The 18,731-nt window shown below is 41.5% G+C and overlaps 1 protein-coding gene across 2 annotated transcripts in view; it reads right to left on the reverse strand.

Annotated features, from left to right (window-relative positions):
- Window positions 1-18,731, reverse strand: part of snx16 (sorting nexin 16) — an 82,490-nt gene that overhangs the window by 48,966 nt on the left and 14,793 nt on the right. Inside the window, exon 2 of one of the 2 annotated variants that reach the window (XM_028803381.2) lies at window positions 4,012-4,393. In XM_028803381.2, the coding sequence (XP_028659214.1) occupies window positions 4,012-4,377 (366 nt within the window). In that variant the 5' untranslated portion in view covers window positions 4,378-4,393. Of the gene's footprint in view, window positions 1-4,011; window positions 4,461-18,731 lie in introns of both variants that reach the window. The other variant, XM_028803380.2, reaches the window with a different exon arrangement.

Raw genomic sequence — 18,731 nt, forward strand, 5'->3', positions numbered from 1 at the left:
ATTGTGAGAATGGTGACAGACAACCTACAGATCACCTCCAAAGACCTGCAAGAACATCTCTCTGCAGATGGTGTATCTGTACATCGTTCTACAATTAAGAACAATTTGCACAAAGAACATGTGTATGGCAGGGTGATAAGGCAGAAGCCCTTTCTGCACTCACACCACAAACAGAGTCGCTTGTTGTATGCCAATGCTCATTTAGACAAGTCAGATTAATTTGGGAACAAAGTGCTTTGGACTGATGAGACAAAAATGGAGTTATTTGGTCAGAACAAAAAGCGCTTTGCATGGCAGAAGAAGAACACCGCATTCCAAGAAACACACCTGCTACCTACTGTCAAATTTGGTGGAGGTTCCATCATGCTGTGGGCTGTGTGGTAAGTTCAGGGACTGGGGCCCTTGTTAAAGTCGAGGGTCAGATGAATTCAACCCAATATCAACACATTCTTCAGGATAATGTTCAAGCATCAGTCACAAAGTTGAAGTTACGCAGGGGTTGGATACTCCAGCAAGACAATGACCCAAAACACAGTTGGAAATCTACAAAGGCATTCATGCAGAGGAAGAAGTACAATGTTCTGGAATGGCCGTCACAGTCCCCTGACTTGAATATCATCGAAAATCTATGGGATGATTTGAAGCAGGCTGTCCATCAAATTGAACTGAACTGGAGAGATTTTGTATGAAGAATGGTCAACGATACCTCCATCCAGAATCCAGACACTCATCAAAGGCTATAGGAGGACAGCGTCTAGAGGCCAAAAGGAGGCTCAACTAAGTATTGATGTCATATCTAAGTATTGATGTCATATCTCTGTTGGGGTGCCCACATTTATGCACCTGTCTAATTTTGTTATGATGCATATTGCATAGTTTCTGTTAATCCAATAAACTTAATGTCACTGCTGAAATCCTACTGTGTCCATAAGGCATGTCAGATATTAAAAGGAAGTTGCTACTTTGAAAGCTCAGCCAATGAGAAAGAAAAATCCAAAGAATTAAGAGGGGTTTCCAAACTCTTTCATATGACGGTATATTGTAAAATTTATAATGTACCCCTTGGAGGGTCTTTATGTATTCTACACTTTGGAAACTACTTGTCTAGGAGGGAAATATCAGCATGAAAGAGCTTTCATTAGTGCTCCTGCAGACTCCTTTTTAACTCTTAATGCACACACAAAAATTTCATCAAATGGTTGTATTTTAATCTACAATTGAGTACTTTAACCTCCTTGGCGTTACATTGTTTTATTTTTAACATAAAGGTGTTGCATTTTTTTGCTTGAAAAATTACGTTTTATTAAATCTCATTGTTCTGTTGTAAAATATGCAAAACACCAAAAGTACAAAGTCAGAAGTGTAGAAAGTAAAATAATGATACAAATAATAATAATAATATGAACAGCATACCGCACATGTGTGAGTGACACGAGATTCACTTTACGATTTACCAGAATCACTTTCAGTTCATCTTGTCATCACTGCTCAGAGGCGTTTCTTAGACGGCATTATGAGGATAGGAAAAGACGTGTCCACACCACTGCCCGGTTAAAGCTCGGGCCCGACCGTTATGAAAGATGTGTCTATACTGTTGCCTGAATAATGCTCAGCGCTAACACCGTTTTCACTTTTACAGCCCGAGTAAACCTCGTGTCTTATGCAAGACGTGTCTATACCATTGCCCGAGTGGTGCTCGGCACTAAAGCTTTTGGCACTTTTACTGCCAGAGTAATCGTTGAGTCTTACGAGAGACGCATCTATACTATTGCCCAAGTGACGACTGGCACAAAAAGCACTGCTGCTTTTACTGCCCGAGTAAACCTCGGATCTAACGCAAGACATGTCTATACCGTTGCCTGAGTGACTAATACTGTTGCCACTTTTACTACCCGAGTAATCCTCAGGTCTTACACAAGATACGTCTATACAGTTGCTTCAATAATGCTCAGCACTAACGCTCTTGGCACTTTTACTGCCAGAGTAAACCTTGGGTCTTACGCGAGACGCGTCAATACCGTTGCCTGAGTAATGCTCAGCATTAACACAGTTGTCACTTTTACAGCCCGAGTAAACCTTGGGTCTTATGCAAGACATGTCTATACCGTTGCATGAGTGACTAATGCTGTTGGCACTTTTACTGCCAGAGTAATCGTCGGGTCTTACGAGAGATGCATCTATACCATTGCCCAAGTGACCACTGGCATTGCTGCTTTTACTGCCCTAGTAAACCTTGGGTCTAATGCAAGACATGTCTATACCGTTGCCTGAGTGAATAATGCTGTTGGCACTTTTACTGCCTGAGTAATCCTCGGGTCTTACGACGCGTCTATACTGTTGGCCGAGTAACATTCAGACTAACGCTTTTAGCGCATTTTTTACAGCCTGAATGATGCTCGGCACTAACACTTTTGGCACTTTTACTATCCTTGGGTCTTAAGCAAGACGTGACTATACCGTTGGCCGAGTAACGCATGGCACCACTGCCGTTGGCACTTTTACTGCCCGAGTAATCCTCGGGTCTTACGAGAGACTCGTCTAAACCGTTGCCTGAGTAATGCTCAGCACTAATCCCATTGTCACTTTTACAGCCCGAGTAAACCTCGAGTTTTACGCAATAGTGACACTCGGGACGAACATTTTTAGCACTTTTTTTTTTTTTTTACAGCCTGAGTGATGCTCGCCACTAACACTTTTGGCACTTTTACTATCCTTGGCTCTTAAGCGAGACGCATCTATACCATTGGCCGAGTAATGCATGAGACTAACGCCGTTGGCATTTTTAGAGCCCGAGTAATCCTCAGGTCTAACGCAAGACATGTCTATACCGTTGCCTGAGTGACTAATGCTATTGCCACTTTTACTGCCCGAGTAATCCTCGGGTCTTACGAGAGATGCGTCTATACCGTAGGCCAAGTGACTAATGGTGTTGGCACTTTTACTGCCTGAGTAATCCTCGGGTCTTATGCGAGACGCGTCTATACTGTTGGCTGAGTAACACTGACACTAACGCTTTTTAGCGCATTTTTTACAGCCTGAGTGATGCTCGGCACTAACACTTTTGGCACTTTAACCATCCTTGGATCTTACGCGAGACGCGTCTATACCATAGGCCGAGTGACATTGAGACTACCACTTTTAGCACATTTTTTAACAGCCCGAGTGATGCTCGGGTCTAACGCTAAGGAGATTAATTTCATGGAGTCGTTACATTCCCACCCTTTGACTGTAATCAATCTTCAAAGCCACACTCATGTTAACGAGCCACACTTATAATTACAGCCTAGAACAGTGGGTCCCACACTCAGTCCTGGGGACCCTTTGTGGCTGCAAGTTTTTGTTCCAACCAGATTCACAAGCAGAGATATTAATCGATAACAAACTGATCTCATTTAATTAGCTGTTTTTTTTCTTCTCATCTCTTATTCTGCATTCAGAAAAGCACGGTGGTATTTTTTTTTACATTTATATGACATTTAGAAATATTTCTACTTCTCTATATCTCTCTTTTGTTGTTTTTCTGTTATTTTCCCCTTTTTCTGTGCGGTTTGCTCCTTTCATTTAACCCTAATAGTGACGATTAACAACAAGCAGAGAAGACACCCGGGGCGATGAAAGCTGCAACGATTTCAGAGGCAGACCCACTAATTAGTAAATAATTAAATAAGCAGAACGAAAATCAAGATGAAAATACTGTTAACACGTAAAAAACTATGTATTCCCCATATAACTGCTTAGTACATTTTAATAAAGATCTAGCAAACTTTGTTTTGTAATTTCTACATTGACCCCAAACCACAGCATAATGACTCACTTAATTAGGCTAGAAGTCCAATGAAATGCAGAAGCTGGTTGGAACAAAAATCCACCGCCACAGGGGGTCCCCTAGGATGGGGTCTGGGAACCATTGGTCTAGACACACAACAAAGCAGTAAAATCCCCCACAAGGCATTGCCTACTACACCAAATAAAAGTCGCCCGAGTGCACAGGACATGGTAGGGCACACTTACAGTGAACTTGGCTCTCTCTTCCATGACTTCATAGCCTAGCACAGTGGGAGTTGATGGTCTATCGTCCCAGCTGGCCGATTCACTAATCTGTCTACTAGGACAGCTGGAGTACTCCACAGAGGCGTCTACTCCATTCATTTTAGTTCTAATTAAAGGACTCTTGCATTGCTGCACAGAAGAGCCATACTGGTCAGAAACACACATTTTCTTATTGTGGTCTGCACTGAGGTCTTCAGCTTGGCCTTTTGACGAACAAGAGCTACTGGAAATGCTCCCAAATGAAGAACTTCTTTGGCTTCGTCTTCGGTTTGAACCTGGCGAGGCACTATCGATAGGCACAGGAACGGGGACAAATGGCATTGCCATCACTCTGCAAGCCTGCCTGTGGAGATGAAAGCCAAACAAAATATGGCAAGTTTAGCTGACTTCTTCAGCAGAGGATGGAAACTCTGTGGAGAAAGAAAAAGAAGAATAAATGCTCAAAGAAGCTCTTCTCGGCAGAAAAAAAAAAAAAACAAGAAGTTTTGAGATGCTTTCCCACCAAAGGAACTTTCCTTTTAGGAAATTGGGGCCACTTGTGGTCCCAGAACGCTTTTGTGCATTCATTCCCACCACACATCAGGAACTGTAACCTTTACGCAAAATATGTGACGTGCAATGAACAGCGATGCGGTGCAAGTGAAGTACATTTGGGAATTCACGTGGGAACCAAGCCCCCCCATTTAGTGCTTCAATGCACTGATTGACGTGGCTATGATGAGTTATGCATTGCTAAGTGTGGTTCACAGGGGACCCCGAAACCACCCCTCCGAGCCTTTTCCGGTGCAATCAGAAGTCCACATGGGATCCCAAACCCCCCTCATTAACCTTTTCACTTCAATACAATGCCAGGCGTGGAGGTGGCTATGAAGAGTGATGCAATGCTAAGTGTTCGCATGAGACCACCTTATTATTTCGAAGCGATTGTGACTTCATGATTAAGAGTGATACAGTGTGAAGTGCAGCACTCCATCTTCACCGATAATTCCCCGAAGTCCAAATTACTAACAGATTTACAAGACGGCACCAGTGCTTATGGATAACCAATCAGCACAAGACCTAACCCAAGCCAATCCCACAATAGTTCCTGGTAGAACAAATACAGATCTAATTATGCGACTGTTCGACTGACAACCGTCTCCCCGCCATTTTGGAATGCAGGGCAGGTGCTGCCATCTATTGGCAACAAAAAGAATTTTAAGTGAAATCTCTATGTGCAGGGCAGGTGCTGTGAATTCTCTATGTAATAAACTTAATAAGTTATAGCGTAATGAAAATTGCATAATTAGATCTGGACCACCATATAGTAAACACCAGGCAGAGGGGTAAAAAAAAAAAAAAAGTACCAGGAAGTATAAATGGCCCAAGTTCATGTGGTGGAAATGCTACAACAAAAATCTTAAAAGTCCTTAGCTCCCGAATAAAGTTCCTACAGTGGGAAAACTCCTAAAGTAAAAAAGACCAGCATTATCTTTCTTAGGTGTGTAGGTTCCCAAGACTCCTAACTTCTAACTTTGAATATGTTTTTCTCAATTTATTTTAATAAACACATTGATTACTAAGAGAAAGAAACACAAAATAACATCCAATAACAATAACAATAATTCATTACATTTATATAGCTCTTTTTCTCACAACTCAAAATGCTACCGCACAGAGAGGACCCGGGACGCAAACCCAAAATCTCCTTACTACGAGACAGCAGTACTACCACTACGCCAATGTAAAATGTAAAAGAGCTTCGTAAAGAAGAAAAAACATTTTCACAATCAACCCGTTTCAGGCTTGGCATGCTTGGCTCAAGTATAAACTTTATTTTATTGACTCTCTTTATATGGAGAAAACAGGGGTACCCCATCGAGAGGACTTGGGGAGCATTTTACACAAACTGGGGCATTTTCCAAAATGTAATTAATTAATTACATTTTGTCTGACCAGAATGGTGAAAGCAACTTACAGAAGTAAGTAAAGTATTCCGACCCCTTCATTTTCCAGGCACTTTATTGTATTGGAGATTTAATTTTCAATGGATAAAGTTGCCATTCTCTGTCCCCATCAATCTACACTCAATAATCCATAATGACAAAGTGAAAACATGTCTTCAGATTCGATTGCAAATTTTTAAAAATCAAAATCCTTATTCATGGAAGTATTCAGACGCTCAATTCAGTACTTTGCAGAAGCCCCTGTGGCATCAGTTCCAGCTTTTGAGTCTTCTTGTTTACATCTCCACAAGCTTTGCACACCCGGATTTGCACAGTTTTTCCTATCTTCCTGTCAGATCCTCTCAAGATCTGTTAGATTGGACAGGAAGGATTAATTCATTCATTCAATCAATTGATAGAATAGCTACTTTCATCATAAAATATAAAAAACTAGCCAACCCGCGGCGTAGCATACGCCACATAATTATGTATTGACTAGACATTAAGCCCGTTACAATAACGGGAGCTAGAACAGTAGTCCATAAACATTAGTAGGAACAGTCTATATTAAATGGCAAGGGCCCTTTTACCTCATTAAATTTTTTCCGTAAAATGCCTGTAATTTTCTCTGACAGTAATACTGGCTTTGCTGTCCGTAATATGCGTTTAATTTTCTGTCACAACAGTGGGCAATCAGCAAATTCTCCCCTGCAACTGATGTAATGTGCGCGAAAATAAATCTAGTTTTAAAAGTCATCGTATTTAAATATCATGAAAATTGTGGTGTGAAAAACTATTTGCCCCCTTCCTGATTTCTTATTCTTTTGCATGTTTGTCACACAAAATGTTTCTGATCATCAAACACATTTAACCATTAGTCAAATATAACACAAGTAAACACAAAATGCAGTTTTTAAATGATGGTGTTTATTATTTAGGGAGAAAAAAAATCCAAACCTACATGGCCCTGTGTGAAAAAGTAATTGCCCCCTTGTTAAAAAATAACCTAACTGTGGTGTATCACACCTGAGTTCAATTTCCGTAGCCACCCCCAGGCCTGATTACTGCCACACCTGTTTCAATCCAGAAATCACTTAAATAGGAGCTGCCTGACACAGAGAAGTAGACCAAAAGCACCTCAAAAGCTAGACATCATGCCAAGATCCAAAGAAATTCAGGAACAAATGAGAACACAAGTAATTGAGATCTATCAGTCTGGTAAAGGTTATAAAGCCATTTCTAAAGCTTTGGGACTCCAGCGAACCACAGTGAGAGCCATTATCCACAAATGGCAAAAACATGGAACAGTGATGAACCTTCCCAGGAGTGGCCGGCCGACCAAAATTACTCCAAGAGCGCAGAGATGACTCATCCGAGAGGTCACAAAAGACCCCAGGACAACGTCTAAAGAACTGCAGGCCTCACTTGCCTCAATTAAGGTCAGTGTTCACGACTCCACCATAAGAAAGAGGACTGGGCAAAAAACGGCCTGCATGGCAGATTTCCAAGACGCAAACCACTGTTAAGCAAAAAGAACATTAGGGCTCATCTCAATTTTGCTAAGAAACATCTCAATGATTGCCAAGACTTTTGGGAAAATACCTTGTGGACTGATGAGTCAAAAGTTGAACTTTTTGGAAGGCAAATGTCCCGTTACATCTGGCGTAAAAGGAACACAGCATTTCAGAAAAAGAACATCATACCAACAGTAAAATATGGTGGTGGTAGTGTGATGGTCTGGGGTTGTTTTGCTGCTTCAGGACCTGGAAGGCTTGCTGTGATAGAGGAACTATGAATTCTACTGTCTACCAAAAAATCCTGAAGGAGAATGTGCGGCCATCTGTTCATCAATTCAAGCTGAAGCGATCTTGGGTGCTGCAACAGGACAATGACCCAAAACACACCAGCAAATCCACCTCTGAATGGCTGAAGAAAAACAAAATGAAGACTTTGGAGTGGCCTAGTCAAAGTCCTGACCTGAATCCAATTGAGATGCTATGGCATGACCTTAAAAAGGCGGGTTCATGCTAGAAAACCCTCAAATAAAGCTGAATTACAACAATTTTGCAAAGATGAGTGGGCCAAAATTCCTCCAGAGCGCTGTAAAAGACTCATTGCAAGTTATCGCAAACGCTTGATTGCAGTTATTGCTGCTAAGGGTGGCCCCAACCAGTTATTAGGTTCAGGGGGCAATTACTTTTTCACACAGGGCCATGTAGGTTTGGATTTTTTTTTCTCCCTAAATAATAAAAACCACCATTTACAAACTGCATTTTGTGTTTACTTGTGTTATATTTGACTAATGGTTAAATGTGTTTGATGATCAGAAACATTTCGTGTGACAAACATGCAAAAGAATAAGAAATCAGGAAGGGGGCAAATAGTTTTTCACACCACTGTATTTAGGAAAACCCCTTCAACGACTGACACTTTACTGGGTCAAGCTTCTTAATCGCAAATCTGACATCCTCAGAGTGAACACTTGCACAACAATGGGAAAGCTGGTCTCCGCATCTCAGTACCCGACTGGCTTTTTCGTGTTTTATGTTTTAGGACTTACCTCATTTATTGAAATCTGATTGGATCTGCCGCGCAATATTTTATAGGTCCCGCCCTCTCTGTCTTGTGTGACGCGTTAGGCGGCCTTTGAAGCATCGCACCGTGCCCCGCGCATACACATTTCACCAGAAGACACACACACACGGACACTGGACGCACACAGGGGTTTTATTAAAGAGGATGGGTGAACACTTCCTGAAAGACACAGTTGTCCAAATGGGGTGGGTTTGAGGATACGACTGTAAGTGAATGAAAAGATGGAACTCTGGAGAGAGCAACATACAATTGTCCGTGACTGAAAACTGGAGGACCACCACCGCGCCCCCACCTCCCAGAGCGAGGGACGGGGCTGGACGGTGGTCGGGCATGGAGGGGGGAACGGGGGGAGAGGGGAAGGACTCCCAAGGAGGATGCCCTTTCCACCCACTCCGCCCCGGGCCCGAGAGGTAGCAGAGACGAAAGCGACTGAGGCAGTGTTTGGTGAGTTGTTGTGTCCGGGCACATGAGCAAGCAGTGCCTGGAGAGCCTCTGTCATTCATATCCCATGGTCGGGCGACTTGGTGGATTATATATAGAAAAGCAGCCGGAACCGAAAAGAATAATGAACAGTCAACGTGGCTGAGAGCTGCATGTGGACTGTAGCAGAGACAAAAGCGACTGAGGCGGTGTTTGGTGAGTTGTTGTGTCCGGGCATATAAGCAGGCAGTGTGAATGCCTCGAGAGCGAGGGTGGACGCGGACCGGGGAATAAGGACAGTTTGTGAGTTAGCAGCTGCAATAGTTTTACACTCCAGTACATTGCAGTGAATGCTGGTAACAGTCAGGCGGGCGGGCGTTCTCGTCCAATGGTCTTAGAGTTGGTGGGCGTGGCTCTGTGAGTTGTCGTTGTATCCCATGGTCTTAGAGTTGGTGGGCGGGGCTCTGTGAGTTGGCGGGTGTGGCTATGTTGTGCGTATCCCATGGTTGTCTTGCGTGCCCTGGTCGGCTGCTTAGTGAATTATATATATAGATGAACAACATTGTAATTCCTTAGCATGCTAAACAAGTTTCAAAAATTGTTTGAATCTATTAATTTATGTGCAGCCCACGATTTTATTTAGTCACATACAGTATAACAACAAAAACTGTGGTTAAAGAAAAAATGATTTTTTTCTTTCAAGTGCATTTATAAGTAAAGTAAATAAAATAGTTTTATTTTAAAAAAAAAAATTTTAAATATATTTTTTGGTCTCTATTTTCCTGTTCAGGCTCTGCGAAAATAAAAAGATAACAACAGAACGGCAGACTTACGGCAATACTTCCTCACCGTGATCATCAAGGCTTATTCCTTCCCAAGAGTAAACGAGTAAAGTCGGCCCGCGTATTCACCCACTCCACTCACTGGAAGAGGCAACTGGGGACAATCCGATGCGTCTCTCACTTGTATGCTTCGATATCTCACTCTATTCTCTCTCCGTCATTGTTGTGTGCGAGTTAATTGGAATCACATAACCATTGATTATGGTGAAATTTATTAGGTAACTGCATCGGTTTTGATGGATTATTGTATCGTCATCGATACTGAACACATATGTAAAATTTGTATTAATTTGGTTAAAAATCACTTGCAAGATTTGACCCACCCAAACAAACAGGCAGAGGATTCAAGTAAAATAAAATCATTTATAAAAAAAGATAAATAAAAATAACAAATAAAAATAACAACACATCATAGCTACTGTAAAACATGGAGGAGGCTCAGTTATGTTTTGGGGGTTGCTTTGCTGTGTCTGCCACAGGGTGCCTTGAGAATGTGTAAGGAACAATGAAATCTTAAGACCATCAAGACATTCTGGTGCAAAATGTCCTGCCCAGTGTCAGAAAGCTCCATCTCAGGCGCAGGTCACGGACCCTACAACAGGATAACAAAACAAAACACACAGCGAAAAGCACCCAGGAATAGCAGAGAACAAAACATGGGACTGTTCTGAAGTGGCCTTCTGTGAGCTCCGATTTGAATCTTATGGAACACCTCTCACAGGTATCATCTTTCTTCTTCTTGATATTCCTGATAGTTGATTTCGGTCATCCTAAGGTTTTACTGATGTCTCTGATGGTTTTATTCTTGTTTTTGAGCCTCCTAATGACTTTTTTGACTTTCATTGGCACTGCTCTTGTCCTGATGTTGAACAATTCACCTACAGACTCCAAAGGGGTAAAAGCAAGCAGAGGTTTCTTATGAAGCCATGAAACTCACCTGTAATGAGAAATGTCCAAAACATTTCAGGGCACCATAATGTTTGGAACACAGCAATGGCAGGTCTATTAAAGCCATAGTCATATTTAGGACTTTGTCACACATCCTTCACATGAAATGATTGCTTAAAGTCTGCGATTCACAAACATTCCATACAATACAATTTATTTTTGTATAGCCCAAAAATCACACAAGAAGTGCCGCAATGGGCTTTAACAGGCTCTGCATCTTGACGGCCCCCCAGCCTTGACTGTCTAAGAAGACAAGGAAAAACTCCCAAAAAAAACCCTTGAAGGGAAAAAATGGAAGAAACCTTGGGAAAGGCAGTTCAGAGAGAGACCCCTTTCCAGGTAGGTTGGGCGAGCAGTGGGTGTCACTAAGAAGGGGATCAATACAATACACAGAACAAACCCTAAATATAGTATAAAAATAAAAAAAATACAAGTATGGAGCAGAATTTAACAGTAGATGATATCCCATAATATGATTTAGATTTGTTCAGAGTCCTGGAGACCTCAGCCATCAAGCTTCCCCCCACTATTGGCCATTCCACAGCTGAAACAGCGCTGGACCAGCCAATCCAATGAAAGGACCCCTCTACCCCACGACTCCCATGATCCTCCATCAGAGATGACTTTACCTTAGGCAGGCAAAACAACTTGGCAGGTTGGCCGTGGCACCAAGTGCCACATTTGAGTATTGAGTAGAGAAACAGAATAGGTGAGGGTTAGTAACAAATTCTAACTATCATGTTACTTATGTTTTAGTGCTAATGACTAACACCACAGATGCAGTCTGTACAGTTAATCAGCAGCTCTAGTCAGGGTGTGCTAAACTGAAGTTGTGAGTCTTCAGCTGGGATTTAAAAGCTGAGACCAAAGGGGCATCTCTTATGGTAGCAGGCGGACCACTCCACAGTTTAGGGGGTCCTGTAACTAAAAGCTCGACCTCACATTATTATTTTGTTAATCCTTAGAATCATAAGCAGACCGGCATCTTGAGATCTTATTATGCGTTCTGGTTTGCAAATCATGATAAGTTCTGACAAGTAAGCCGGACCTCGGCCATTTAATGCTTTATATGTTAAAAGGAGGATTTTGAAATCTGCCCCAAACTTAACCGGGAGCCAGTGTAAGGATTTAAGAACTGGAGTTATGTGTTCGCATTTTCTTGTTCTTGTAATAATTCTTGCAGCAGCATTTTGTATTAACTGGAGGCTGTATAAAGAACAGCTTGAACATCCAGTGAACACCGCATTGCAGTAGTCAATCCTACTAGAAATAAATGCATGAATTAATATCTCAGAATCCTGTTTATTTAGAAAGTGCCTTCATTTCCCAAAATTTTTAAGATGGAAGAAACATAATTTGGACAACTTTATAATGTGCGCTTTAAATGACATGCTAGACATCACCAGGTGCCAAACATTATGGTGCCCTGAAATGTTGTGTGACCAAAAATTTTCCCCTTGGGATTAATAAAGTATCTATCTATCTATCTATCTATCTATCTATCTATCTATCTATATATCTATCTATCTTTCTACCTATCTATCTATCTATCTATCTATCTATTATATGGTGCCTAAACGTCTGCAAATTCCCATAAATGAAAGTCTGCAATGTGCACTTTAATCACAACTGAATTGATTGATTTGTGGAGCAGAGGGGGCAAATCAAGGAATAATGTCTCTTTGCCCCAATCATTATGGAGGGTACTACAAGTATTCTGACCCATTGCTCTGGAACTCCAAATTATTTTTGCTTTTTGAGGTTTGTCTCGATCATGATGAGAGTCCGCATATGGCGAACTGAATGGATTCACTTTCACACAGGAGGGGTGGCAGCTCCGCTGTAGCAGCTCAGGCTCTAAATATGAAAATTCTGTAAGTAAAGGCCTATTTGCACACCCAGACCAGTGACTCATCAAATGCCAGTAAGGTTACGTTTATTGTGGCTTATAGACTGTAAATGCAAAGCACCTCTGCTTCCCCATTTCCAGAGTTACAGCTCATAAAGTGAAAGCAAAGACGACTTTGTCTTTTCCAGTCCTGATAATGCCATGTGCCAGCAGTTGTCCTCCACCTTGGTTAGATATCTCTAACTAAACACAACTGAAAAACAAAACTGGAAACAGGAAGCAGCTGCCAAATTCCTGGAAATAACACAAGAAACATCACCTTGAAGAGGTCAGGAGGCCAGCATGCATTTTTGTGCTCTGTAAAGTGGCATCTCTGTGGAAGGTGCTCTCTAAAAATAGAAAGTTTGCAAGCACATTTAAAACGGGGATGGAGAGGCAAGAACAGTTTATCACAGATGCACTTGACAGACACATGCAATATGATGACTCTGCAAGAAGCTACTGAGCTGCGAATGCAAAACGGAGGGATGAGTCATCCACAGAGATGCTGCGCGAAGCACATGCCGACAGACGGAGAAGACTTTCCGCCCATTCTGTAACTTGCTAATCAGGTTCAGGGGCACGGCGTTCAGCTGAAGTCAACTTATTTTACAAGACATACTGTAACTTAAGGTTTCAGCCAACTAGAGTCATGTGAAAAAGTAAGAACACCCCATGAAATGCTTTTACTTCTTAATGTTTGGGACAAAAGACCCATTATTCTTTGATGTCCCCCTCTGTTCCATGGTTTAAAACTACAAATTAAACCATTCAGACATTGTGATTAAAGTGTACATCACATAACTTTCATTTAAGGGAATTTGCCAACATTTTGATCCCTTTTGACAGGACATCCACCAACAGGCACATACAACACTTAAATCCAGCTTGGCTCCCTGTTCCCAGTCCCTTGGCATTTGCAGGACACCATATTGTGCTTTTTCTCCTCGCTCCCTCCAAGCCAATTAAACTTAAGGGCTCAGCTAACTTGAGTGATGTGAAAAGTTAAGAACACCCCATGAAATGCTTTTACTTCTTGAACATGCAGTGCCCACCGTAATGTTTAGGACAAAAGACACATTATTCTTTGATGCCCCCCTCTGTTCCACAGTTTAAAATTATAAATTAAACCACTTAGACATTGGGATTAAAGTGCACATCACATAACTTTCATTTAAGGGAATTTGCCAACATTTTTGTCCCTTTTGACAGGACATCCACCAACAGGCACAGACCAAACTTAAATCCAAATGGGTCCCTGTTCCCAGTCCCTTGGCGTTTGCAGGACACCATATTTGAGCTTCTTCTCCTCGCTCCCTCCAAGCCGCTTAACTTAAGGGCTCAGCTAACTTGAGTGATGTGAAAAAGTAAGAACACCCCATGAAATGCTTTTACTTCTTGAACAGGCAGTGTCCTCCATAATGTTTGGGACAAAAGACCCATTATTCTTTGATGTCCCCCTCTGTTCCACAGTTTAAAATTATAAATTAAACCACTTAGACATTGGGATTAAAGTGCACATCACATAACTTTCATTTAAGGGGATTTGCTAACATTTCGGTCCCTTTTGAGGAGACATCCGCAACAGGCTCAAATAACGCTTAAATCAAGCTTGGGTCCCTGTTGCCAGTCCCTCGTGTTTGCAGGACACCATATTGATTTTTTTCTCCTTGCTCCTACCAAGCCGAGGTCCGTCAGGCTTTCATGAGAGCCCACCAAAGCACTTGGTCACCCCTGCTGAGCACCTTCTGCAACTCGAGCATTTGGCCCGACATGCATCGGCCTGCAGAGCCACAACACAATATGTCACCGCAGGTCTACTCTATGCCAGCAATTTCTGGGTAGAAGTGACATCACTGCATGTCTACACCAGCAGTTTGGTAATAAACGGTTATACGTCATCACAAATCAAACTAATTGACACTGCAGTCTTAACAGCACTTAGAGAAGTTCAAAAGATCTCTGGTCTCAGAATTAATTTGTATAAAAGTGTACTCTTTCCAGTGAATTCTCAAGCATACAATATTAGATTGGACACCTTCCCTTTTATCATCGCAGATCAATTTAAATACTTTGGGGTAAACATCACAAGTAAAGATAAATCTCTTTATCAAATCTATCTAAGACAGAAGGTGGCATGGCTCTACCTAACTTTCAGTTTTATTACTGGGCAGTAAATATACAAGCTATAAAAACCCGGACACAAATAGATGAACAGACACAGGCTTGGTCCGCAATAGAAATAAAATCCTGCAGTACTTCTCTATATTCCCTGCTTTGTGCCCCAATAAATGCAAGTTATCGCAAATATACTAACAATTCAACGCTTCACTCACTCAGAATATGGAACCAATGTAGGAAGGATTTTAAGATGGAGAATCTTTTATCTGTGGCACCTCTGCACGAGGACCACCTTTTCAACCCACGCAAACATATGCAGTTTTTAATATCTTTGGAAACATTTGGGATTAAATCACTTACAGATCTTTATATAGACAACATCTTTGCATCCTATGAACAATTACATTCCAAATTTAATTTTCCAGCAACACATTTCTTTCACTATTTTCAAATTAGAAACTTTGTCAAACAGAACCTGCCTGATTTTCCTCATCTCGCACCTTCCTCTATGCTGAAAAAATATTGCTCATTTTGGAACACTCAGACAGCATTTCTTCAATATATAAAATTATTTTACAGTCCCTCCCTTTCAAAGATCCAAGAGGACAATGGGAAAAGGATCTCTCACTTAACATATCAGAAAAGGAGTGGAAGGTAGCAATGCAGAGAATTCACTCGAGCTCCATATGCGCAAAGCATACAATTATTCAACTCAAAATTATATATCGAGCACATCTGTCTCGCTTAAAAATGTCCAAAATGTTTCCAGGGCAAGATCCAACCTGCGAACGCTGCAATCGAGCTCCAGCCTCACTGGGTCACATGTTTTGGGCCTGCACCAAATTAACATCATTCTGGACCAAAATCTTTAAGTGCCTTTCAGACAGCCTTGGAGTCACAATCCCTCCTAACCCACTAACAGCTGTGTTTGGTGTCCTTCCAGATGGGCTTAACGTGGAGAAGGACAAACAAACTGTGATTGCATTTACTACACTATTGGCACGCAGACTTATTTTGCTAAACTGGAAGAATCCTAACTCTCCTCTTTTAAGTCAGTGGACAACTAATGTTATATATTATTAAATTGGAAAAAAATCAAATTCTCACTTAGAGGATCTGTGCAGAACTTTTTCAAAACCTGGCAGGATCTAATCAATAATATTTTAGAATAAGCTCTTAAAGCACTGAGGAAGGAGATTCTCTCCCCATTTCTTTTTCTTCTCAGTTTATCTTTATCTGCCTATTAAACTCATCAATGTATTTATGTTTACTAGCTTTAAGATTTACTCCATTGGCCATGCTCTCTTTCTCAGGGGTGGGAGTTGAGTTGTTTTCAGTCCTATTTTTTGTAAAAATTCATCTATTTGTATGGAATGATGACAATAAAATCAATAAAATTAAAAAAAAAAAAAAAACTGATCGACACTCTAACTACACCATACCCTAACTTTAACCATTTATCCTACCTACTAACCCCTAACCTTAACTTCCATCCTATAACTGCTGGCGCAGACCTGCGATGACCTGCCCTGCTCTGGCTCTGCAGTTGGACATTAATTGGTTTGGCCATACACTCCTTACAAGGGGCTCACTTTCCAGTTCACCTGCTTCCCCGATTCATATTGCCCCGGCTCCATCGCGCTCCTGCCCTTGTCTCCTTTCCTTTAACCTTTGCTCCTCATTGTTCTCCTTTTCTATTCTATCTCTCCTTTCGCACCCCATTCCCCTTTTAAAAACCCCGTGGGACGCAAGTTTGGCAATCACAGCTTCAGCTCTAGCATTCTACTCTTGACAATTTTCAGTCAGGTTTGAGAACAAACCATAGTACAGAAACTGCGCTGACTAAAGTAGTAAATGATTTGCAAATTAATGCGGGCAGAGGACACATATTGATGTGGATAACAAAAAACTTTCCTCTTTATTCAAGTTTGTCATTCTTGCAGACCAGATGAAAATGCAGAACGATTCTTTACTTGCACATAGATATGCACATATATCTCAGTCCATGGAGTGAGCCATCATTAATACAATTCATTCCCTTTTATACTTTTCTATTGCCATTTCCTTATATAATACATCACGTCATCTGACTTTTAATAGAAAGAATTCTATCAATTTAATTAAATCGACTGCAGCCACCAGTAACTTCATATGCATGTCGAATCTTCCATTATTCTAAATATCGCTTTGTTAAGAGGGGTGTCCAACAGGTTATTTTCTCCCATTGACCTCATCACCGCTTCACAATAGGGATGTCTGGGCTTTCTGACTAGTGTGTGCTCACTTGTTAAAGGGCCGTTCATTACACACCTACTTCACTTTAACATTAGCGACTATCTTGGTGGCACCACTAGATGAGGCAAAAGCCTGACGTGCCCAAGTTTTAGGCCACATTTAGCTAACACTACACTACTTTTAATAGTCCATTGTTATAACTTAACTCAAGTATTTGATTGGCCTTGAAAGCTTGAATATTGTAATCTTTTTAGTTAGTCAATAAAAGGGGTCATTTTCCTTGACTTCTCATTACATGTATTGATTACAAATATTTGATTAAAACTCTCTAATGTCTGTTCTTGTTATCTTAGTCTTGAAAGCAGCATAAACCACAGTACTCTTGTAAATCTCCTTAGGCAGTAGGTGGGCCACTCTGGCAGTGTCTTAAATTGGTTTCAGTCTTATTTAACAGGTAGAAAATTCTTTGTGAGCTGTGGTGGTTGTACCTCGGAGACTTATGATATCGTATATGATGTACCACAAGCATCTGCTCTTTTCGATCTCCATGTTTCCATTAGGTCAGATTATCTCAAAGCACAAGGTGAGCTACCACAGCTTTATTTATCGATAGCACCTGATGACCCTGATGCTCTTGGCTCTCGGATCCTGTGTCTTGTTAGTATTTCCGATTGGATGAGTAGTAACTTTCTCAAATTAAATTAAGAAAAAGCAGAATTCTTAGTGATTGGCAAACACGGATATAGCAAGAATATTAGAAATAAACTTGATCCCTTAGACAGAGGTAAAGAATTTAGGGGTAATTATTGACTCTGACCTAAACTTTAAATCATACATCAACCAGATTACTCAGACTGCATTCTTTCACTTAAGGAATATAACAAAAGTTAGACATCTTATAACTTTAAAAGACACTGAAAAATTCATTCACACTTTTGTTTTTAGTCAACTAGATAACTGTAACGCACTCCTAACAGGACTACCTAAGAAAGACATCAATCGACTGCAATTAGTGCAGAATCAAGTGAAGTCAAGTTGGGGAGCCTGCACTGGTACACTGCGTTGCTGCACCCACTACACAACAAAACAACTCGGGATCCCAGTTAGCAACCTGCCAGGTAGACACACGGTCCACTCCCACCATATGAAAATTACCCTCTATCTGTCGCAGCCAAGTGTTACGTGGGCGACCCCTTGGCCTGGTCCAGCCACTCGGGTCCCCAACAATAAGGATCTTACAAGCTGGATCACCTTCGGGGAAACGCGCCACATTGCTGTAATGCCATAACTGACGGTCCCTCACAATGCAGGTAATGTGCCTCATTCGGCACTCCATGAGCAACTGCTCATTCGACACAAAGTCAAACCAACGTTACCCAAGGATTTTCCGGAGTGACACAGTACCAAGGGAGTACAGTCTTCGTCTCAGGTCACTGGATAGCATCCATGTCTCACAACCATATAGCAAGACAAGAAGCACCAGGCCTCTAAAGACTTGGACCTTCGTCCTTTAGCAGAAAAATCAGGAGCGCCACACACCCCTTTCCAGCGACCTCATGACCTCTCATGCTCTTCCAATCCATCTACTGACTTCATAGGAAGAGTCACCAGAGACATGAATGTCACTGCCGAGGTAAACCTCTCAATGACGAGGTTGACACTCTCTCCGCAGACAGACACACTGCTGATGGCCGTGCCTAAGAGGTC

Source organism: Erpetoichthys calabaricus, chromosome 6, assembly GCF_900747795.2.
Source record: "Erpetoichthys calabaricus chromosome 6, fErpCal1.3, whole genome shotgun sequence".
NCBI classification, from domain to species: Eukaryota; Metazoa; Chordata; class Cladistia; order Polypteriformes; family Polypteridae; genus Erpetoichthys; species Erpetoichthys calabaricus.